Source organism: Westerdykella ornata, assembly GCF_010094085.1.
Source record: "Westerdykella ornata strain CBS 379.55 unplaced genomic scaffold EI97scaffold_19, whole genome shotgun sequence".
NCBI lineage: Eukaryota > Fungi > Ascomycota > Dothideomycetes > Pleosporales > Sporormiaceae > Westerdykella > Westerdykella ornata.
The window spans coordinates 45,610-66,702 of record NW_022986869.1 but is presented as its reverse complement, the minus strand read 5'-3'; the positions used below and the strand labels follow the sequence as shown (position 1 = coordinate 66,702).

General features: G+C 51.9%; 10 protein-coding genes across 10 annotated transcripts; 6 read left to right on the top strand and 4 right to left on the bottom strand.

Annotated features, from left to right (window-relative positions):
- Positions 1-46: 46 nt before the first annotated feature.
- EI97DRAFT_435023 (uncharacterized protein) lies at positions 47-926 on the bottom strand. The gene is made up of 2 exons (XM_033798771.1): positions 348-926; positions 47-240 (listed from the first exon to the last, which is right to left on the bottom strand). Exons 1-2 carry the CDS (start codon positions 687-689, stop codon positions 157-159), a joined length of 426 nt encoding a protein of 141 aa, XP_033652015.1. The 5' UTR covers positions 690-926; the 3' UTR covers positions 47-156.
- An 807-nt stretch (positions 927-1,733) lies between these two features.
- On the bottom strand, positions 1,734-2,317 carry EI97DRAFT_422071 (uncharacterized protein). Its single transcript, XM_033797074.1, has 2 exons — positions 1,922-2,317; positions 1,734-1,870 (listed from the first exon to the last, which is right to left on the bottom strand). Exons 1-2 carry the CDS (start codon positions 1,999-2,001, stop codon positions 1,741-1,743), a joined length of 210 nt encoding a protein of 69 aa, XP_033652014.1. The 5' UTR covers positions 2,002-2,317; the 3' UTR covers positions 1,734-1,740.
- Positions 2,318-2,340: 23 nt separating this feature from the next.
- Positions 2,341-6,948, bottom strand: EI97DRAFT_468667 (uncharacterized protein; the record flags this gene model as incomplete). The annotated part of the gene is made up of 6 exons (XM_033801665.1): positions 2,341-4,776; positions 4,859-5,098; positions 5,149-5,244; positions 5,298-5,468; positions 5,807-5,944; positions 6,799-6,948. The coding sequence occupies 6 exons, from the start codon at positions 6,946-6,948 to the stop codon at positions 2,341-2,343; spliced, it is 3,231 nt and encodes a 1,076-aa protein (XP_033652013.1).
- Positions 6,949-8,596: 1,648 nt separating this feature from the next.
- Positions 8,597-9,742, top strand: EI97DRAFT_460059 (NIPSNAP-domain-containing protein; the record flags this gene model as incomplete). The annotated part of the gene is made up of 2 exons (XM_033801072.1): positions 8,597-9,200; positions 9,258-9,742. 2 exons carry the CDS (start codon positions 8,597-8,599, stop codon positions 9,740-9,742), a joined length of 1,089 nt encoding a protein of 362 aa, XP_033652012.1.
- Positions 9,743-10,255: 513 nt separating this feature from the next.
- EI97DRAFT_381230 (Choline/ethanolaminephosphotransferase) lies at positions 10,256-11,817 on the top strand (the record flags this gene model as incomplete). Its single annotated transcript, XM_033795790.1, has 6 exons — positions 10,256-10,395; positions 10,443-10,452; positions 10,558-10,762; positions 10,811-10,909; positions 10,957-11,233; positions 11,286-11,817. The coding sequence occupies 6 exons, from the start codon at positions 10,256-10,258 to the stop codon at positions 11,815-11,817; spliced, it is 1,263 nt and encodes a 420-aa protein (XP_033652011.1).
- Positions 11,818-12,858: 1,041 nt separating this feature from the next.
- EI97DRAFT_435018 (uncharacterized protein) lies at positions 12,859-14,114 on the top strand. Its single transcript, XM_033798770.1, has 2 exons — positions 12,859-12,938; positions 13,021-14,114. The coding sequence occupies exon 2, from the start codon at positions 13,114-13,116 to the stop codon at positions 13,840-13,842; it is 729 nt and encodes a 242-aa protein (XP_033652010.1). The 5' UTR covers positions 12,859-12,938; positions 13,021-13,113; the 3' UTR covers positions 13,843-14,114.
- Positions 14,115-14,718: 604 nt separating this feature from the next.
- On the bottom strand, positions 14,719-15,420 carry EI97DRAFT_357363 (uncharacterized protein; the record flags this gene model as incomplete). Its single annotated transcript, XM_033794915.1, has 1 exon — positions 14,719-15,420. A coding segment is annotated over one exon (702 nt), but the record flags the coding sequence as incomplete, so codon positions are not given.
- Positions 15,421-16,384: 964 nt separating this feature from the next.
- EI97DRAFT_381335 (uncharacterized protein) lies at positions 16,385-18,243 on the top strand (the record flags this gene model as incomplete). Its single annotated transcript, XM_033795797.1, has 3 exons — positions 16,385-17,051; positions 17,102-17,849; positions 17,913-18,243. The coding sequence occupies 3 exons, from the start codon at positions 16,385-16,387 to the stop codon at positions 18,241-18,243; spliced, it is 1,746 nt and encodes a 581-aa protein (XP_033652008.1).
- A 362-nt stretch (positions 18,244-18,605) lies between these two features.
- On the top strand, positions 18,606-19,206 carry EI97DRAFT_100211 (uncharacterized protein). The gene has a single exon (XM_033792870.1). The coding sequence runs from the start codon at positions 18,728-18,730 to the stop codon at positions 19,034-19,036; it is 309 nt and encodes a 102-aa protein (XP_033652007.1). The 5' UTR covers positions 18,606-18,727; the 3' UTR covers positions 19,037-19,206.
- Positions 19,155-19,879, top strand: EI97DRAFT_451577 (thioredoxin-like protein; the record flags this gene model as incomplete). Its single annotated transcript, XM_033800355.1, has 2 exons — positions 19,155-19,242; positions 19,338-19,879. 2 exons carry the CDS (start codon positions 19,155-19,157, stop codon positions 19,877-19,879), a joined length of 630 nt encoding a protein of 209 aa, XP_033652006.1.
- Positions 19,880-21,093: the final 1,214 nt, after the last annotated feature.

Here is a 21,093-nt window from a genome sequence, read left to right as displayed (position 1 = left end):
CGAATTGAAAAGATGCCGTCCATAATCGTGTTCGAGATTTTCACCTCAAGAACCAAAGTTGACAGTGCGGAAAGTGATCGACGAAGGGAGGGTTTGCCACTACCCTAAAAATCTGACCTCTACTTGTAATTTCCGAGTACGGCCGATCAGCTGTATTCATAGAACGAAATACGAAAGTCCGGCCCTTACTGGAGATAGGGAGAATCGGTTGCGCCTAAGAAGGTCTCCAAAAATGTATAAGTAGGCCCCCAACTCCCAGCTGTAAACCCATCCAGCACATCCAGCTCTGCATTGCTACTCCACTATCTTCTCATTTCAAGTCAAAAACCAGCACCGACAAAATGAAGCTGCTTGCAACCATCTTCGGCCTCGCAGCCCTCCTCCACCTCTCCCACGCCTGGGTCCTCGAAGTCACTGCGAACGGCGATTTCCCCAAAAGCGAGACCTTCTACAGCCGAACAGCCGAAAACGGCTGCCACGAAATCTCCACGACCATCCAAAAGAAGGGCGTCCACGACTTCGAGTTCTGCACCATCCAGATGTATGGCTGTCAGATCTCCTTCTATTCGGATGTCGGCTGCAAGGGCGAGAACCTGGGTCACAGCGGTGGTCGCGGGTATAGCTGGAAGAAGAACCCTGTCAGCAAGAAGGGCTCCAAGATGAAGAGTTTCCGGATTACGGGTTGCCATGCGGATATTCCTATTTTGGACAAAGTCAAGTTTGATACTTTCAGGATCGTGGACTGCTGAGGGACGAGGATGCAGTGCCAGAGATCGCGGCGGAGAGCAATTTGAGATGGGCAGAAAGGAGTGGAATTGATTGAGGACGCTGCAGGATGCCCCTTTTGAGGATGAACTGGAGTGAGAGATATTTGAATGATTCTAACAAGTTGCGCGGATTTAGACACCCGTTATAGAATTATTCACCCCACCTAACATGTCATACCATCTCAATCTCGCATTTCTCAACTTTGTAATACTTGCTGTCGTGGTTCCAGTGAGCTTTCGAGCATATATGGCTGCATATGTCAATTCGGAGCTAATGCGGGCCTTGCGTTGCACAGGGGTGAATGACCCGATCGGGTGGTTCCGCCAACGCTTCTCGAGCGTCCGATTTCGTGAAGCCGATGGAAACATGAAGATCCCAGCGAAAATATGCGCCCGACTACATGTCCCCAAGCGCCTTCTTCCTGTACTCTTCCACCTCTTCCACTATCTAATAACCCTCTACTCTAGTAGTTAGCAGTTTCTTTAGCCTACTAAACACAGCGCTAATCCTAATTTCTGTAAAGTCTAGTTGCTGCTCTACTAGTTGATCCGTGCTGGATACTTCTTCTTCTACCTTCTCCAACCCAGCTTCCGTGAACATCTTAATCCAATCTAGGAAGTTGTACCCAAAGCGCTTCTGAAGAGTCGTATTAAGCTAGATCTAGGCGCGAGTAAGGTAGTAGTTTCTAGTAGAGCTTTTACTCACTCTACGGAATCCCCTTGCTACAAAGAAGTTCCCCTCCGTCCATTAGATTGCTCTACTAGGCTTCAGCAGGGTAAGAACGTTGCGCAGAGTAGGCCCCTAAACACGCTCGCCTATAGAGATAATAGTCAAGCGGATATTAACGAGGTTAAACTTGCCGCGCAACTCCTTTAGAATAGGCTTCTTAATGTCGCCAAGTCTAAGTATAACGTTTAACGGAAGGGCCTAAGCAGACAGAAACTCTTCGTTAGAGGTGTCATAACCATTGAATTAGTAGGTAGAGGGCAAATTCTTGGCTATCTCTGCCAGCCAGATGCCGGTTCCAGTTCCGATATCTGCTATTCGAGCATCTTCTGGGAGAGCGTTGCGGACTGTGGGATGTAGAAGGTATCCAATGCTCCTGCACGCCGTGAGTTTCGTGATTCGGGATTGGAACTGCCTGCTAACTTACTTGGTCCACACGTGATGCCGTTCAAGGAGACGTTTCTGTTCTTCAGAAGCTCGTGCGAGCCAGTACCCGTAAGGTTTCATCTCCGCCAGTCATTTTCGCAGCGCGGAAGCTGTAGTGTAACGACCCAAGAGCAACGAAGGGGATCCAGGAGGTGAGGATTGACCAACAGCGAAAAGAAGCCAGTGCCACGTCAATTGGCTGTGAGGTGGCCCAATCGCCGAATCACAGGTTCGCTGGTGCACCGGGTTTCTCAAACAGCTGCATCATACACAATAAATTGCAGCGCAGGTAGGTGCACGAAACAGAGGGGAGTTTAGACGCGAAGCAAGGCTAAGAAATCTTGGTTTTACGCATACAATAGATTGTAGGAAAGCCAATCTAGAAGTCAAAGCACACCCGCGGCCCTTATCCCTGTCTGTTCAAAAGAAGTGTAGAAACTTCCGCAATCGCGTGAATCTCTTGCGGGGTTTGGGAGGATTCGCCATTTCGGATGGTTTGGACGGATCCGGCCGCGGATCCCTTGATGCGGTGTTCAGAAGAAATTGAATCTTCTCGCACATGGTGTCGAAGTCATTTTCCGCTTGCGGATCGTGGTCCAGGGCGCCGTTCATTGCGCTCTTCACGGCGGCAAGAAAATTCGCTACGATGGTCTGCGCGGATTTGGATACCGAAGGAACCTTAAGGTTGTCGTACCCAGGGTATGAAGTGACCATAATATCAGGATCGACGCCTGACTCAAGAAACAGGCCGAGTATCTGCAGCACTCCGTTTACGTAGCGGGGTGGTCGTAGTACGCTACTTTGAGCGTGGCCGTCCACAAGGCTAAGATAATCTCTCCAACAACTGCCCAAATCCATTGGCTTCGGAGCGCGTCGATCGGTTTCGAGAACTTTGGTGATCGCTACTATGATGCTAGATTCGTCCATCCGGTCCCACTTCGCTTCATTCGAGACGGGTAGGTACGGCATGAAATTGTCTGATATGATGGTTATCACCATTAGTGCGCGTAGCTCCTCCGATACCTCGTCGTGCAAAGATGCCTTCTCGGCAGCATAAAGAACACAGTTACGAGATATAGCAAGAAACAAGAAGGAATGTCCAAGATACGGTCGGTACCAAGAGGAAACGGAGCTGATAGGCTCGAACTGTGACAACATCAAGAACACATCCCAAAACGATTCCGCCTGTTTCGATTTTTCTCGTTGCCAGTGCCAGTGAGTTTTCATTGTTTGCTCGACCTCATCCAGGACGGAGGGAAACGCCCGCAGATGTCGGTCCTCTATGAAACTTGCATAAACAAGACATTGTGTCATGCCGTTGACGATGTGATCCGCGTCCATGGTCGAACTATCTTTTGGAGGGAGGATTTTCATTTCGCAAAGGCAGGCCAAGAGAAGTGTGATATCAGCATCGAAGGTACTGCCCGCGAGCATTATCAACTTGTTCCACATGGCAGAATCTCGAAAGAAATCAATAGCGGTCCTGTGGAAGAAGCCCACGTAGCCTTTGGAAGGCGACGAACCCCGTAAAGCAGCATCGTTCGTTCCGTAGACCTCCAAAAGACCTTTGGTTCGCCCGTTGATCCTTCGTGTCATGGTCTGACATAATGATCGGCGGTGACTTTCCGGTATCGTCTGAACAGGGTGGCTGATGATCTTCTCCTTTGTCATCTCTAATTCTTCCACCAAAGCCAGTTTCAACAATGTCACTGGCTCGGCCTTGGGTACCTCTTGGTTCCTCATAATCAAAAGCATGGTGCGAGCAGTAGCAGCACGCATCGATGGGCTGGTTGCATCAAACATCCCGGTGTACATTTCCTGAAGATCGGATGGAAGTTGTTCAATTCGATCGTGTAGCATGGAGACTTTGTCCCCATTCATCAAACCATCCAGGAGTGAGCGAACCGCAAGAATAACCCAAAGAAATACGCCTTGAGACTTCTGGCATACGGCTTGGACAAGAGTTGTGTCTAGCTCGGCGTTTATTCGCTTCATTTCTTGTAGCCCCCGAGAACTGCTCAACGAGTCAGAGATATATTTCTCAATGTCCGCATAGGTGAGATCCTGGACCCGCAGCCGAGGTTTGTTGTGGAAGGCGTCTTGGAAAATAACACACGGCCTACTTGAGATGATTATCTTGACGTGTGGGTGCGATGCCAATTTCTGGAATGTCTGGATGATTTTGTCTTGGGCCCCAGAATATTCGTCCAACCCGTCGATAAACAGACAAAATTTGAGTCTCTTGCTCTTTTCGACGAGTAACCGGATTGCCATGTCGAGCTCGGCCAACGTCAGTTCGCTGGACCTCGGAGGTAGTCCCAACCCTCCCCATTGGCTACCGGCCATTATCTCCTTACACACACTGGGAAAGGCCGAAAGAATCATATCGGCGCATTGCTCTAGGAGGGAGTATAGTAATGCTCGTAGTAAACCCTCCAGCGATTTTTGGATAGTGGTGCCTGATGCCCAGAAGAAGAACTCCACCTTGACCAATGCATCCCGACCCTTCCACTCATTGAGAAGCTCATCCCTCTTGGGGTCTTGTAGGATATGTTTCATAGGCGTCGATTTGTCGGATCCAGGTTTGCCAGTAATCCAATAGACGCCGTTCCCCTGTCGAAGCCATCTGGCAAAATCGGACCATTTACCGTCCTTGGGCGGTTGAAAAATCCAGCTGAAAGTACCAGAATGTGCCTCGGAAGTAGCTTCCACCCTCATTCTCATCATTCTGAAGTACAGCGACCCGAGAACCACTTTTGACAGGGTAGAGACCTGATGATTAGACACTGTTTCGTCTGTAGAATCTCTAGACTCTCTGAAAGTAATCACGCGCTCGATGTTACGTCTTGGCGCGATCTGGCTCATGTTAGGTGAGCAATCTCTATCGCCAAAATTCAATGTAGTTCCATTTCTCGAGTCCGATAATTGCTGCAAGGACCTCTTCTTGCTTCAGGGGCGCTCTTTCCCGGACCAACTCGCCCGATACATGCTTGGTTGCGTTTGACCGGCTCTGGGTAAAGTTCAGGATTTCGACTATGCGAGACTGTGTTTTGTTGAGGTCATTCAGCCGATCATCCAAGTGCGAGGACTGCAAATCATGTTTGGCGTTCATGAGCGCTAGCAAGTGCAGCGACAGTTCGTGTCGATGATATTTTAGTGTCTGTGTAAGCTCTTCAATCTGTTCCCCGTTTGATTATTGTTTTCAAGGCGGCATGAAAGCTTTTCCACGTTGTACGTTCTTCCGTTGTAAGGGCGATTTTTGTCGAGGAGTTTCACTATCTCATCCGCGACCTCTGTACATCCCGTGACGACGGAATCGAGAGCCTGGTGCAAATTTCAGTCGTGAGAACCCTAGTTACATATCTGGATGTCCATACCTCGTACTCCGCCTTCAGAGCGGCGTCACGCCGGTCAATAGGCACCTTGAGGAATTCAATCCAAGACTTGAGTTCTTCGGTCCGTTTCACGATCGCAACAACATGGACCGAGGCGCCATCCTTCTTGATTTCGCGGCCCTGCAAGATGACCCTGACGGTAAAGTCCACAAACTGAACCGCGGATATCGCGATTGTTAGCGCGCTGAAAGGTTCCAATTCCAGGGTTGTTTGATGGCAGAATGGCGACGCTAAGTGTTGCAGTCGGGAGAGATGGGTAGGATCAGGCTGTCAGCTGCAGCTGCAGGTCAGGCTGTCGGGACTGGAACGAAAAAGCAAAGCCACGAAAGCGAAGCCCGAGCGCTACCCTTTCTTCAAGCCTGATCGCAAGCTCTTGGCTGCGCGGCTTCTCCTTGATTAGCACGTCTTGCCTTGAATCTACATAGGTAGCGAATTCTTAAGTGAAGTTTCGCTAGTCGATAGCTCGATGGTACACGATTTAGAGCGCCAACCTCCTTGCTAAGAGCTTTGATGGTTTCCTGGGAGCCCCCGTAGAGGCCTTTCGCGTCTTCAAGGTCCTGTTGGCCGCGCTTCCTCTCTTCAACGAGAGCGCCTTCACTTGCTTCTTGGTCCCTTCTTTGGGAGTAGTTCTCGGTCGTCAGTTAGCTGACTTTCGAACTTAGAGCGGAGAACTTAGAGCAGAGATCTCGCTGCGAAGTGCTAATCCTGAGCGAGTTTTCCACGCGTTTGATGTCAAGGCTGTGACATCGTGGGACGTAGGAGTCACAGTGAGCGCCTTGTTCGTCGAGGTGCCGGCAGCGATGAGATTTACGATCTATCTCTTCAATTCTGAATACCTCTTTGAATGGTAAATAATTAGAAAGGCTCGTCGAAGAAGATTCGCAGAGGGGTTCAGGGGAAGAAGCAGGTCGGGGGTTGATGTTCCAAGTTGCAGCGAAGTTCAAAGTCGAACCACTGCCGGGTAGTGGTCGAAGTGTAAACGCGGTGTTTACACATGATACATTTCTTCTATATGCGAACTCCAGCGGCTTTTCACTCACTGTATGTGCTGAGGCAGCTGGTGGATCGTTTCTCTCGTTCACAGTTCCACCTTCTTTGATGGCGTTTGCCTAGGTAGTCTCCTTTCCGTCTTTGGGGTTCGTGGAACGGCAGCTGTTCCTGCAAAAGCGGTGGCTACGCCATGTAACTCCTTGGCTTTTGGAAGAAGAGACACCGTTTCTTCCTCAGGAATTTCGTTATCACATTCTTCTCCGTTATCATCACTAGATTCTTTCCAATCTTCTTTGTCAATTGCCCCCTTATTATCATCTTGGATGTGGTCTCTATTACTTAGTTCTTCGCGATGCTCATCGCCTTATATGCTCGCATTCCCCTTTATTACTTCGCCGTTACCCGTTACATCTAACAGAACTCAGATCATCGTCATTATTTTTGTCCTGTTTATGTGTATTCAAGGAGCGTTAGGTGGTAATTTGACGCTTACCCGGTGGTCTCTTGATGTATATCGGATGGTCGCCGCTTTGGAGGATCTAGAAACACATGCACTCTTCCTAGACGGGAGGTTTGCGGCAAAGATCGAGTTCTTGCTAGTTTTAGGTGGGCCTGAATATGCAGTTGGCAATTGAAACGCCATTCTGCCAGAAATAAAGCTGCAGTTACTAGTAATATAAATTTATTTGATGACGGAACCGCTGTCTTTCATGTGATTGTGGGCGGACACATCTGATGGGTTTTCTTGCAAGCATGAAGGACGACTGCGCTGCAAAACAGGGGTCTCTGTTCGAGAGGAGAAGCGCCCGCCAGGTGTAAGAGCTCGTTGAATGTAGATTAGATTACGGATCTGGGGGCCGCTGTGATCTGCAATAGTCTAAAAAAGACCAGAGGAGGCTAGGGCTCAGTTAAATAGGATGTTCCGGCACTGCAAGCTTAAGGATCAAATACCGGGAAAGCTTCAGCCACCCGATCCTCATATCCCACCTCTTAAGGACAAGGACAGCACCATTTTGGAAATAAAAAAAAAACAGAGCAGTAATGCGGACAAATAGGCAAAAACATACAACACCACGCTATTCGCACCTGGTCACCCACGGTACTACTCAACGGGCACTACACGGCTTGTGTATGGTCGATCGGACGAGAGGCCCAATTTTCCGTGTGCTATGGTCGTATGTGATAGACGATGATTCATTTCCTGCTGATATAGAACCAGAGTGTAAATCATGCGTTACACTAGAAGTAATTGGATGCACCACTCGGGATCGGGGAACCTTGGAAGGCCTCGGCGGCAGCGCGCATGAATCTTCCTAACATCTTTCTTTAGCAGTAACGGAGTTGTGAGCGGGTTTCGGGTAAAGAAATCCAACAACAACGGTTCCGAGGGTCGCAGTCTTCGCTTTCTGGACATTCACAGCGCTCGAGTCTCCATCCCCGGATACTAGCTCGTGGGTATTACGTGTTTTGCCTCGAACAATTCTACGGGGTAAGAGCTTGCTTCTGTCATGCCTTTGTCTTTGCAGGAGACTACCAGCCTCAACGACGCATGGTTGGGGTGAGTACACCCTGCAGCGATAGCATGAAGCTAATGTTTGACTGGTTTGCTTCTCCTTTGATATATTCGCTCGAGAGGCTGCCCAGCTATATCTCTCTCACATCCTGCTGTAGGTGAGGTGCCCTCGGCGGCAAGAGGGTACTGCGATGCGAGTCCCGGCCGCGGAATCGCTCAGGGTCTGCATGGATCGTCAGGCTGAACGGAGTACTTGGTATCCTGTGTAGTCGGCGCGGGGGAGTGTCTGTTCAGAGAAATAATGGGGCGTCATTGTCTTGGATCACTTCGAGGCGCGCAGTCAAGAACTTAGGTGCCTTGGTTGAAGCAGTAAATCGTAGTGCTTAGATGAGCGAAAGTTGTACAGACTGTGGTACACAGTAGACGTCGCGTGGTGAATTCTTGGGGGAGATGACGTCGGGGATTTCCCCAGCTTTCAGGCAGTAGCGTTAGCTCGAGCACGGGCCACACATTCCTTCTTGAGAGGTTGAGAGGGGGAACAGACCTCCTGGTTACACAAAAGCCAGGCCAACCCACGCAGCTTAGAGCCCACTGTACAACTTCTGACAGCTTCTTCTGCTACTCTTTCTGGTGGACCGAGACCAGGATCGGATTTCTTTGTTCATGCTCACATCTCTGCGGCTTGTTCGTATATAGCTATCCCCAAAGCGACCCACCAATCCCGCTTTGCTGACATCACATCCGACGACTTGTCAACACATACCTCCATCTCCACGCCATGCTCGCCCGGCTTGCTAGCAGTAGTGTGCGCAGTGGGCTTCTAGCTACGCCCAGGGCTGCTTCCACTCCACGCGCATTCACCGCTCTCGCCTGCGCACAGGCTCCAACGCGCGCTCCAGCGTTGGCAGACATCACCCCAGACAACGCGGCCAGGTTCAATGAGCGCCAACGACAGTTTCGTGAGAGCGTCGCCGCCGCCCAGAAGAAGAGGGAGCAGGAAGAGAGTCAGTTCCCCTCTGTCTCCGATACCTCTGCGATTCCTCCCTCGCTCGGTAGGTTGCTAAACTCGTCTGTTGCAGAAGAGGCTCGCGCACGTGAGGCCAAAGATGGCGGCAAAACGAAGGGCGGTGCGCTGTCATCCCTCATCTATGGCACTCCCGAGGGACGCGAGCTCGACAAGGACCTCGAGCGCAGCTTCTCTCAGGTGCTAGCACGGGGCAAGTACGTGCACTCCATCGTCTTCCACGAGGTATACCCGGACAAGGTCGATGAGTACACGGAACTTGTCGGGAAGTGGTACCCCAAGATCGCAAATGACCCTGGGAACAAGGTGAATCTGGTGGGCAGCTGGCGGACGGAGGTGGGCGATTGTGACACATTCGGTAAGTCTTGGGGTCTTGGAGAGGGAGGCACTTTGGGCAAGACTCACACCTAGGCAGTGCACATCTGGGAGTATCAGCGCTACCAAGGCTACCATGCTTCGTTGAACACGATCAACAACCACCCCGAATTCCCTCAATTCTACAAGGAGCTGCGGAAGCTGATCCGCTCCAAGCGCACCTCCCTCATGCAGGAGTTCTCCTTCTGGCCGACCACCCCTCCTCGCCAATTAGGCGGTCTATTCGAGCTCCGCTCCTACACGCTACATCCCGGGAATCTGTTGGAATGGGAGACACACTGGAGGCGTGGCCTGAAGGCTCGCCGGGAGGTCATGGAAGGCGTTGGAGCCTGGTTCGTGCAGATTGGCGAGCTGAACACCGTTCACCATCTATGGCAGTTTGCCGACCTGGAGGAACGCAAGGTCCGTCGTGAGCAGAGCTGGAGCATTGAAGGCTGGGGGGAAACGGTACATAAGACTGTGCCGCTCATTCAGGAGATGAAGAGCCGGATTCTGATCCCATGCCCCTGGAGCCCTGTGGCGTGATGCGATGCATATTCCAGCCAGTTAGTGCAAGGAAGCATGGACGCATCGAGGAGAAGGCGGTCAGGTACATGCACAGGAGCTGATTGCGGATACCGAGGAGGCAGCCGGGCGTTATTGTAGTACTTCTTCATCTGGTGATTCCACTAAGCATGGTGTATTGGAGCAAAGCGGGGAACAGGATCATTACATCTTCAGCGACAACTCTTTCAAATGGTATTGATATCCTCAGAAAACCTCGGTATCCCTACAGAAGCTTCCTTTCTCACATCCTACAACCACTACTCTCCAGGGCTGTACATCGGTCGGCACGTGGCGGGAGTCGGCGTTTCTTTTCTCCCAACCCCGCCAACGTCATCGATCAACAAACTTGCTGGACAACCAATGCCAAGCTTCACGAGCCAAACGCGACACCGCCTCTGGGAAATTTTGATATCGCGACACACCCCACCCCACCATCGCTCTGTGCTCTGCACCTGTCCCCTCGCTCCGGCGCCGCGACGAAACTAGAGAGTCATGGTTTACATTCGCCAGGACAAGCTTCCCAAGCTGAGGGAGTACAAGTACTCCGGTGTTGACCACAGTCTGGTTTCGCGCTATGTGTTGAAGCCCTTCTATTCCAATGTGGTCATCCATTGCTTTCCCATGTGGATGGCGTAAGTCTCTTCTCTTCCCGTCTTTCAATCGACTAATCCCCGACCAGGCCAAATCTTGTAAGCCTCCCTTCGACATTCCTTCAACAACCCTCGAGCCCACCGCCCCGCTACGTCGTGCAATACACCCTTGAGAAACTGTTCCCTAATACCGCGCTGCCGTAGATAACCCTCACTGGTTTTAGCTTTGTCGTGGTGAACTTCCTGACGTTGTTATGGTACAATCCCACGCTTGACCAGGACTGTCCTCCGTGGGTGTACTTGAGCTGGGCAGTTGGACTGTTTCTATACCAAACTTTTGATGCTATCGATGGCTCGCAGGCCAGGAGAACGCATCAGAGTGGTCCACTGGGTGAACTGTTCGACCATGGTATGAGCACTGTGTCCACCCAGCATTGGCACCAGAGACTGACTTGAGCAGGCGTCGACGCCATCAACACTACTTTGGAGGTATTGATCTTCTCTGCCTGCATGAACCTCGGACAGGGCTGGAAGACTGTCCTGACGCTTTTTGCATGTTCGTATCACGCGTTTCCCATGACGACATTGACCAACATTACCTAGCATCCATGACCTTCTATGTCCAGACTTGGGAGGAATATCACACCCACACCCTCACTTTGGGTCTAATCTCAGGGCCCGTTGAAGGCATTCTTACCCTATGCATCGTCTACGCTGTGACGGCATTCCTCGGCGGTGGTAGCTTTTGGCAGCATTCTCTACTTGAAAGCATTGGCATTAGGAACAACGACATGATTCCGGATTCCTTGTACAAACTTGCATGGAACGAATGGTATATGGTATACGGCGGTGTTGTACTGGTGTACAACACCATTTCCAGGTATGTCTGTACAAAGGCAAGTTGCTCGGGCGATGGTGCTGATATTATATAGCGCGAAGAATGTCATGGATGCTCGTCGCGCGCGAGGCCAACGCGCGCGTATCGCCCTCCTTGGTCTTCTTACGTTCGCCGCTGCTTGGATTCTCATTGGCGCCTACCTCTACCTCCAACCGATCATTCTGCACTACCATCTCGTCCCATTCGTCTTTTTCGCCGGTCTCATCAATGCTTTCTCCGTCGGCCGGATGATCATCTCCCACCTCACCAAGTCACGATTCCCACGCGGAAACGTCCTCATGTACCCCCTGATCTACGGTGTCATCGACTCGCTCGGCCCCCGGCTACAAGAACACATTGGTGTGGGATGGCCAAGCGCACTCGGAAACGACGTGTATCAGGTTGCGTTTGTGTTCATGTGTTTGGGTCTAGCGATTGGCGTGCACGGCAGTTTTGTTGTGGATGTCATCTGGACGATATGTGATTATCTGGATATCTGGTGCCTGACGATCAAGTACCCTTATGCCCCTGTCAAGGGGGAACTGGAGGCGAAGGAGCGGATTGAGAAGGAGAAGAAGGGGCAGTGAGGGGCCGGTGTGATGTCAGGGTGGTAGGTGGTTCTGGGTAAGAAACGCAGCAGCGCAATAGCGGTGTGCGCCTAATGGTATAGTGGTTGGATATCGAAGTCCATGGTATGTTATGGCGCACGATGTGCGTGCAGCGATGATTCCGTTAAGTATTTGGCGCCAAGACGAAGATGAAGAGGGAAGAAATATACCCCTTGTTTATTGCCACTACTACAAAGTTACGCTACGAGAATCGGGTTCCAGGTTGTCTTGTAATAAAGGTAAGAGTGGATTGATCTTAGCGGCATGCAGCATAAGCCGTGGTACTGGGAGTTGTATGGTATTGTAACGGGCATAGACGCGGAAGTTGAGTCGACACTGCAATTGCATGCAAACAATGCTGTAAAGGACAAGGAGAGATCGGTTTTAACTACGGGAGCCTAACCGTGCTGTAGCGAGCAGGTGAATTCTCTCTTCTCTTCATAATATTATGCCCGGCCAACCGACAGTGCTTGTGGACTCGTCTCGTCTTTCAGCGTCGACGATCCGTTCCCTTAGGATGAGGTACCTTATGAGAACCACAATCGCTCCGTCGAATAAGTAAGATTCCCTCCCATGGTCATTTCGTCCACAGCATCCAGTACCCAGTCAGATGGATTCGCTGGTTCTTATAGGAAGGCTTCGTATCGTGTTTGATTTTATTGCGTCAAAATCTTGAACACAGCCTTGAGCCCATCACATGTTAGTAACGTGTCGTCGATGTGAAGGGGCTGAAGTTGGAGCTAGCTGACAGATAGCTGATGACTCGCCTGGCAGACTGTCTCAGGGTGCTGTATTCTCACCAAGCCGCCACAGTTAGGATTGGATCTGTAGGCATTGCATAGTCGTCTAATATTAACTTGTTTCTACTAGTCAGGGGTTAAGGGCGGGACGGGGCGTTAGGAAAAGAGGCGAAGAGGGGATTCCCGAGCCCGCTTGTATGGGTGCAAGTCTTAGTAGGCTGTCAGTAGAGAAGACGTAGGACGTAACCTCAAAGAAGAGCCGCACTCCTCAACCATAACCATAGAACGCTGTCCGGCCTTCTTCTATCGATACATGGCTGGTAGTCGCCAGCAATGATCCTCGGTTTTATTACGCTTCTTGTATGCCCCGCTTTCCATGTTTGGTTTTCAAATCAGTGGCGAGTCATACGCGTATTTACCTAACTTAATTCCAAAATATCAGCAGAGCAAACATCTTTACGTCTTCTTCCCCAGCTAGCACCTCGTTTCGCAAAGTTTTGAAGCTCGATTTTCCGGGCCAATTCAACATTTCAAAATGCTACATGTATCCTCACTTCCCAACACAGCAACCCTCTCGCTCTCGGCCTCCTTCCTCTTAGCCGCCTACCTCACCGACCACTGCTGGACACCTCCCAATTCAAACCCTACAGGTCCTGCGTCTTCGCTCCCAAAAGACACCATAGCCCCCGTAACGGCGCCCCTCAATATCCTCCGATTCCTCACCTCTGCCCTCTGGCTCGTACAAACTCTCATCGCATTCTCCTATCCTTCGCCTCCAAGAGCAATATGTCCGACCCCTGGAAATCTCAATGGCCAATTATTCACCTGGAGCCCTTACACCGCCACGGTCCTCGTCATCATCTCCATATCGGCTCCGATCCGTCTGCTAGCGTACAAGGACCTGGGAGAGAATTTCACCTTCCGGCTCGCGAGACCAAAACGGTTGATCACGACGGGATTGTATGCATATGTGCAGCATCCCAGTTACCCTACCCTTTGGTTGATCCTAGCTGCGAATCTGGGGTTGCTGCTGAGGCTGGATGGTGTCGTCGGGTGTATACTGCCGACGGAGGTGGTGACGTTGGGTATGGGGAGGGGGATTCTCGGGATATGGCATGCAGGGTTGGTGGGGTTTATGGGTGTCGGGTTGTATGCTACCTGGCTCAGAGTGAGGGATGAGGAGGTGATGATGAAGGAGGAGTTTGGGAAGGAATGGGAGGAGTATCATGCGAGGACGAAGAGGTTCGTGCCAGGGATTTTCTAGGTTGGGGAGAGGTAGGCGGACTTGATGTGCGCGATGGAGGAGAGCGGGCATTGAAGGGGTAGATCTACTTGTTCAGAAACTAAGGGACGCTCTTGATGAACACGTCTGCCTTGCGTCTGCGACAAGTTGGATCGCGGAGCTGATGGCATATTGAGGAGATGACGACGTGGACTTGGGCAGGCTCGCACTTAGCATCCTGCACCCTGTTCATTCTCTCTTGACAGTACTCTTCGTCCCGCTGCATGATCTCTAGTTGTTCCAATGTCCCGACCCAAGCACAGCGCTCGCCTGCATGCCGCGAAGCACTGGTCAACGTTAAAGTTATCTCGTGACGGTATTTCTCTACCTCCAGTGACAAACGAGTCTTCCATTGGGAAAGAAAGACGACGTATACTGAAGAGGGTGTAGCAGTACTACGATCATCTGTTTTGATGATAAGTTCCAACGGTGCAGCTCGTATCATGCGCCTTGTCAGGGTGCGATTGGTGCGTCCCATAACTCGACTTGGTGGATCGAGCTTTGGTTGATGGACACTTGTTTGATACTGCAGTCTGGCGATGGAAACGGGAGAGATATGAGGTTGTAGTCTGAAAGAGTTTTGTGGCAAGGGTGCGAAATCGCGCTAGCCTGAAATAGGAAATCACTACTGTGACACTCCGATGCATGCAGAGCTCCCTCTCATAGAAGAAAGCTTGTATTGGCATTCTGAAGGAATACCGGAAGGTCTGATCATGCAGAGTCAACAGGATATAAATGTATAGAAAAGTAAGACCGGGTATCATTGTAATCTGTTCCGAAAATTGATCAGTAGCGAACCTCTCCCGATGCCTTCACCGATCGCCCTCCCTAATTATCAGGATCCGCTGCACCAGCTTCAGAATTCAACCTTTTGACCAAGCCATCCATACGCCCTGAGAGTAACCTCTCAAGCTGTGGCAGCCTCTCCCCATCTCGGGTTCTCACTGCCCCTCTGACAATCTCCCCATCTTTTGCTATTTGCGCAACGGCAGTCTGCCCGTTCGACCATACAAGACTGATCTGGCGTACAGCGAGATCAGATTCAACCTCGATGATCTTTGCTGGGCCGTCCTGACGCCCGGTTATCCTCTCCTCGACCCCAGAGTCGTCGCCTTCGTTCTCCTCGTCACTCATGAATGCATTCAAAACCTTTCCATAAGAAGGCCCTTGGGTTTCTGCTCCCTTCCGGACTTTGGGGTCCAGGACGCCGGCCTCCCGTCGCAGGCTCTCCACAGCCGCACTACGCAAGTGCCACGATACGAGCTCTTTCCTCAGCAGCTTCCCAAATCTGATCAAGTCTTGTTCCACCTCAGGACTGGAGTCCTTCCGGAGTTGAGGTAGATACCGATTCGCCAGTTGTCGCAGCGGTATACAAGGAGGAATGGTATGCCGATGGATCTTCAGCATGGTCCTAAACCGGGTGTTGGGCCGATTGAACAGCACATGGTAGGTATCTACGAATTTCGCCTCCACGGAGACATCGATCCTCACGCCCAGCAGATTGCCGTTGTCGACGGCATTGGGATCTGGATCTTTGACCCTGTATGCTGTGACTCCGGCACAGGCGCGGTAAATATTCTCGAGATTACGCTTCGATTGCTGCTTGACGGTTTTTATGGCATTGCGACGTAGGCGTTCCTGGCGGACAGGCCGTTGCTCTAAGCGCGTCGCTAGGTGGGGTGTGGAGAGGAGGATCGAGGTGATATTCGCGCGGTGCGCCTTCAGTACATCGATGCGCGCCTGAATGCCATTGATCTCGGCATTGATATCTTCGATAGATGCCATTGCGGTAAGAATGGACGTTGTTGAAGTGATGTTGCTTGTCGCGTTGTGATGTGCGGCGGAAGGTAAGCTACGTCAAAAACAGGAAGGGGCATGATCGCGGATCCACGTGAGGACTTGGCGAAGAAACGCCCGTTAGCGATCTTTACAGGAAACCTGCCATACGAAATAATTTTAAACAGTCTCGTTCTCGGAGATATTTGATCTGGTATGCCGAACAACCTTGGCAATAATTCCAGGGCTCGTCTAGCGGCGCGGGGATAGAGGTTCGGCGAAGACGATTCGAGCCCCAGCATAGATGGCCAATACCCCCTCACAGCCGCTAGGCTCTTCAGAGTAGACGACACGTTCTCCCTTGGAGGCTCAACCATCCACATTGGTCACCACATGGATGCCTACCCCAACTGGCACTTCTCCTTCCCACCACGCCGCTCGTTCTATACTTTCACCCAGTACTACTGACGCTCGACGAAACTCCACCCATCACCGTCGCCCAAGCGTCAAGCCATTGTCTCCGCAGCGCCACTCCTTGAATCTGTCCGACTTGGAATTACAAGACCTTGTCTCTCCCATTTCTACAAACGAGCGCCGGCGATATAACAACTCGCGAGCATCTCGTCTAGATAACGGCACCGCGGTCTCCTCAAGTCGCAACGCTGAAAGGCACTCGTCTCCTCCATTCCCTAGTCCATCTCCAACTTCCTCCATCGCCTTCGACCCGGACTCTGCCTCGGACACACAAATGAGCAAGCGGTCTACGAAGAAGGCGAACCGCAAATCCGTCGCGCGACAGAGCTCGTCAGAGTCGCTGCAGGACGACCAGGGTCATGCGAACACGACGAGCACAATGAATGGATTCGTTGAGCATAGAAGGAAGCATGCTTCCATTGACACACCTTCTTCGGCCACACATGCGGCGTCATTGATGGGACGGTCAAGCTTCACGCTGGACGAGCCGGTACCTCCCCTACAGAATCCTGAAGAGGGACCGTCTGTAGGCTTCTTCGAGTTGTCCAAGAAGGATCAGAGAAACTTCTTGCTGCTGGTTCTGCTCTACTTTTTGCAAGGCATCCCGATGGGATTGGCCACGGGCTCTGTGCCATTTCTCCTCAAGACTGTTGTTTCGTACTCCTCTATTGGAGTGTTTTCGCTCGCTGCCTATCCCTACTCCTTGAAACTCTTCTGGAGTCCAATTGTAGACGCTGTCTGGACCCCGAGGCTTGGTAGGAGGAAAAGCTGGATCCTGCCTATCCAGACCATCTCCGGGTTCTCTATGATATGGCTTGGTTCGAGAGTGAACCAAATGATGGAGCTGGCTGGGCATGAAGATACAAACAGCATCTGGGCCTTCACCTTCTGGTGGTTCGCTCTTGTGTTTCTGTGTGCTACTCAGGATATTGCTGTTGACGGTGAGGGTTACATTGCATCGACATCAGAACAAAGCTGATTTAATATGCAGGCTGGGCGCTGACACTCCTTTCCGAAGAAAACCTCGCATATGCCTCCACAGCGCAGACAGTGGGTCTCACAGGTGGACAGTTTCTATCGTACACCGTTTTCCTCGCATTCAACTCGAAAGACTTTGCCAACAAGTGGTTCCGACCTGCCAATGCGCCGCAAGAAGTCGGGCTCATGACCCTGGATGGATATCTCAAGTTCTGGGGCTGGACGTACCTGCTCGTTACCTTTGGACTGGCCATCTTCAAGCGGGAGGAACGCACGAAGAACACGGATGGCATCATGGAGGTGTATCGGACCATGTGGGGGATCTTGAAGCTGAGGAACATCCAGACGTTCATCGTTGTGCACCTCATTGCGAAGATTGGCTTCCAGGCCAACGATGCTGCGACCAGCTTGAAGCTGCTCGACAAGGGCTTCAGCCAGGAAGACCTTGCGCTTACGATTCTCATCGACTTTCCCATTGAGCTGTCACTCGGCTACTACATTGGAAAGTGGTGCCAGACGTACCCGCCGATGCACATCTGGTGTTGGGCGTTTGTGGGCAGGCTGGGTGCGGCTGCATTTGCGCAGTTCGTCGTCTCCATATTCCCGTCTGGAGGCACGACGACCTGGTACCTGCTCCTCGTCATCTGCGAACACGTGCTGTCGACATTCATGAACACGGTCATGTTCGTTGCCGTGTCGGCGTTCCACGCGAAAATCTCGGACCCAGTGATCGGCGGGACGTACATGACTCTGCTAGCCACGTGAGTTGCCACCCGCCCCCACCGAACTAGATCCCGAAGGTTGTGTGCTAACCCATTGGTAAGCGTGTCGAATCTAGGCGGGACGTTCCCGCGGTACTTTGTGCTCAAGTTCATCGACATCTTCACGGTGGCTACATGCGAGCCGCCTCGGACGACGCCCAAACCCGAGACACTGAAGGGTGAGCTGGTGACGCAAGCGTTTTCATGTGCGCTCGAGGCCGATAAGCACCGATGCCGCGACGGCGGAGGGTACTGCAACGTCACGACGGACGGCTACTACGTTATGAATGTGGTGTGCATCATCATTGGAGTCGTGACATTCTGGGGCTTCATCAAGCCGGCTGTGATGAAGATTCAGGCGCTGCCTCTCCGGGCGTGGCGGTTGTCTGAGTGATGCGTAGAGATGCGAGAAGGGCCCTTGGGACTGTATACCCAGCAAACAAGTAGAAGACTCTTTGTATAGAACTGAGTACACAGTGAACGAGTGTCGGAAATAGTCAGATGCTATTCTTGTCCTGTGGTACTGAGGTGGTGTTCCGGCCAGGGTTTCTCGCACGCAAGCCCAGAAGCCGTAGACGTCACTTCTTGGCACGCTCCAGCACGCGTTCGCGAAATATCAAATGCAGCCAATCAGACCGTGGGATAAAAAGTGATTAGGGTTCCGATAGGGCTGGAAATACCACAGCATGATTGAGAGGGCCACGGCAGTTTATTATTAAGCTGACGAGGCTCGAATTCGAAGAGTTGCGCCGATAGCGGGAGAGAGGACCTACAGCAGGACGTGTGTCCATGGGCCATTATTATTATGAGATGACTGCAAAGAGCTTCCAGACGTCGGCGCATCACTAATCGACCTGCTCCATCTTGAGCGCTCGCCGATGCCGAACTCAACCCACGCTAAACCGCTTTCGGGTATTTGTCTCGATATCTGTCACAAATTGCTGATGAGCCCATCCTATCCTGTTCCTATCTCCTTGATTATTTCCAAACCACGCTTCTCTCTTCTCTCTTCTCTCTCGACTCTGCATCCTTCTGCCTCCTTCTCCCGCCTTCCGCCGCTTCTCTTCTTGTTCACCGCCTATTCCCTAATCGGCCAAGTCGTCGTCCTTCTTCTTGGCCACCGCGTGCTCGGACCCGAAGCGACCCACTTCATGTACCTGACTTTAGCGGCCATTGCCTTCTTATAGATACCTCTTCGCCCACCTCTTCCAACTCTGATCCCATATCCGGCACTTCACTTCCACCTCTAACCTCAATTGCACCGTCTGCACCATCCCTCCCGTCTCACATCAACACTTGCACACCATGTCCAACGCATACGTTCCCAAGGTTCGCGTTCAGAAGCCCGCGCCGCACTTCTCCGGTATTGCCGTTGTCGATGGCGCACATGAGGGTATGTCGTTTCTTCTCCTTCTCCTTTCCGCCTATTCCATTCAGACTGTATCCCCTTCTCCATCACCAGACACTGACATGGTCTTCCGTGTGTAGAAATAAGCTTGTCCTCCTTCACTGCCCAGAAGCAATGGCTAGTCCTTGGCTTCATCCCAATGGCCTGGACTTTCGTGTGCCCGACTGAGATCATCGCCTTCAGCGACAGGATCAACGACTTCAAGGCCCGCAACACCTCCGTCGTCTTCGCCAGCACCGATTCCGAATACAGCTTGCTGGCATGGACCAACGCTAGCAGGCGCGACGGCGGACTGGGACCCATCAACATCCCGCTGTTGAGCGACAAGAACCATGCCATCAGCAAGGACTACGGCGTTCTGCTCGAGGAGGAGGGCATCGCCCTCAGGGGTCTGTTCCTGATCGACCCCAACGGCGTTGTACGACAGATCACCGTCAATGACCTCCCCGTCGGCCGTAGCGTAGACGAGACCCTCCGCCTCATCGACGCCTTCCAGTTCACCGACAAGTACGGCGAGGTCTGCCCTGCCAACTGGAACCCCGGAGACGAGACCATCAAGGCGACCCCCGAGGGCATCAAGGCCTACCATTCCAAGGTGGATGCTAAGATGAACGGCGCATAAGGAAATGGAGAGAAGAAGAGCCATCTCGCTAGACCAATGTCAATAATGTAATACCAAGCAATCAAGAGTACAGCTGGGGATTGGGAGTCCTGGAGACAACAGAAGATTTCATAGACGCGTCGCATTTAGCGAGAGGAGCAACAGCACGTTTGACCCGGCGAGTACAGCGTACGATACCTGTTTCGTTTCTTTTCCCATGCTTCCCTCTATCGGCCTTGGCGTGGCGAGGGCCTCCATGTACAGTTGCTTTGAGGATCATATTTGGCATGCCGTGTACCGGTATTCGGCCGCTTTACGATGCGGCGTCCAGCTGGAACCTTTTGGCTTCCGCTTCATGTACTGCCCATAGCTCTGTACACTCTGTCAATATAGATGAGCGTGTATCGTCCTCCATCTCGTTCCAGAATTGTTGAATGTGCTGTTTACATGCGGGTATCTGCGGGTACCTGCGTGTACCTGCGTAAGGGCCAAGCCGTCCACTGCTAGCTTTTGTTCCAAGGTTCATTACCGACGTCACGGCTGGGAACTAGTCTAGTATATAACTTGCAGAGGCGAGACCGCAGTTGCGCGGGGCGCGGGGCGCGGTTGTGGCTTTCCCTTTCGGGAGTCGGCGCTTGGCAATATCTCCGACTGCACCTCAGCGAAGTTTGAGAAAGCCTGACCAACAAACGTCGCTCCCACATTCTTCAGCAGTCCGTCGTTCTTACTGATCGCAATAGAGGGTACCGTTTAACTACTAGGGAATTATGGATGGATTGTTCTCGTCTTTATCTCGAAACCTCAAACCGCCACGCTCCATGATTGAACCAACCTGAGCTAGTGCACCTCATCCGCTCCCCTCCATCTCCCAAGAGTGCCCAGCTACCATGGAACGAAGCACCTATACCTCTCGGGCGCAGGCTTTGTATACTTATGAACCCAACTCCGACAAAGGCATTCAACCCATCTCTCTCCATCCCGGTTCGAGACCACCGGGACCCCTGGAACGCCAAACTCTCTTTGATGACTCTGGCACCGAGAGCAGGTTTTCCTCTGTTAACCACAGCGGCGATCAATTTACACCTCCGGCTCCGTATATAGCGAATCCATCAAAGTCGGGTGTGCCCATTGCGGAGGTCCTCAACCATGGCGCCTCCTCATCATCGCTGTTCAGCCGTCCTGGCGTGACAGCTGAGCAGCAGCTGCGCCATTCAGCAGTACCGCCAACCTTCAGC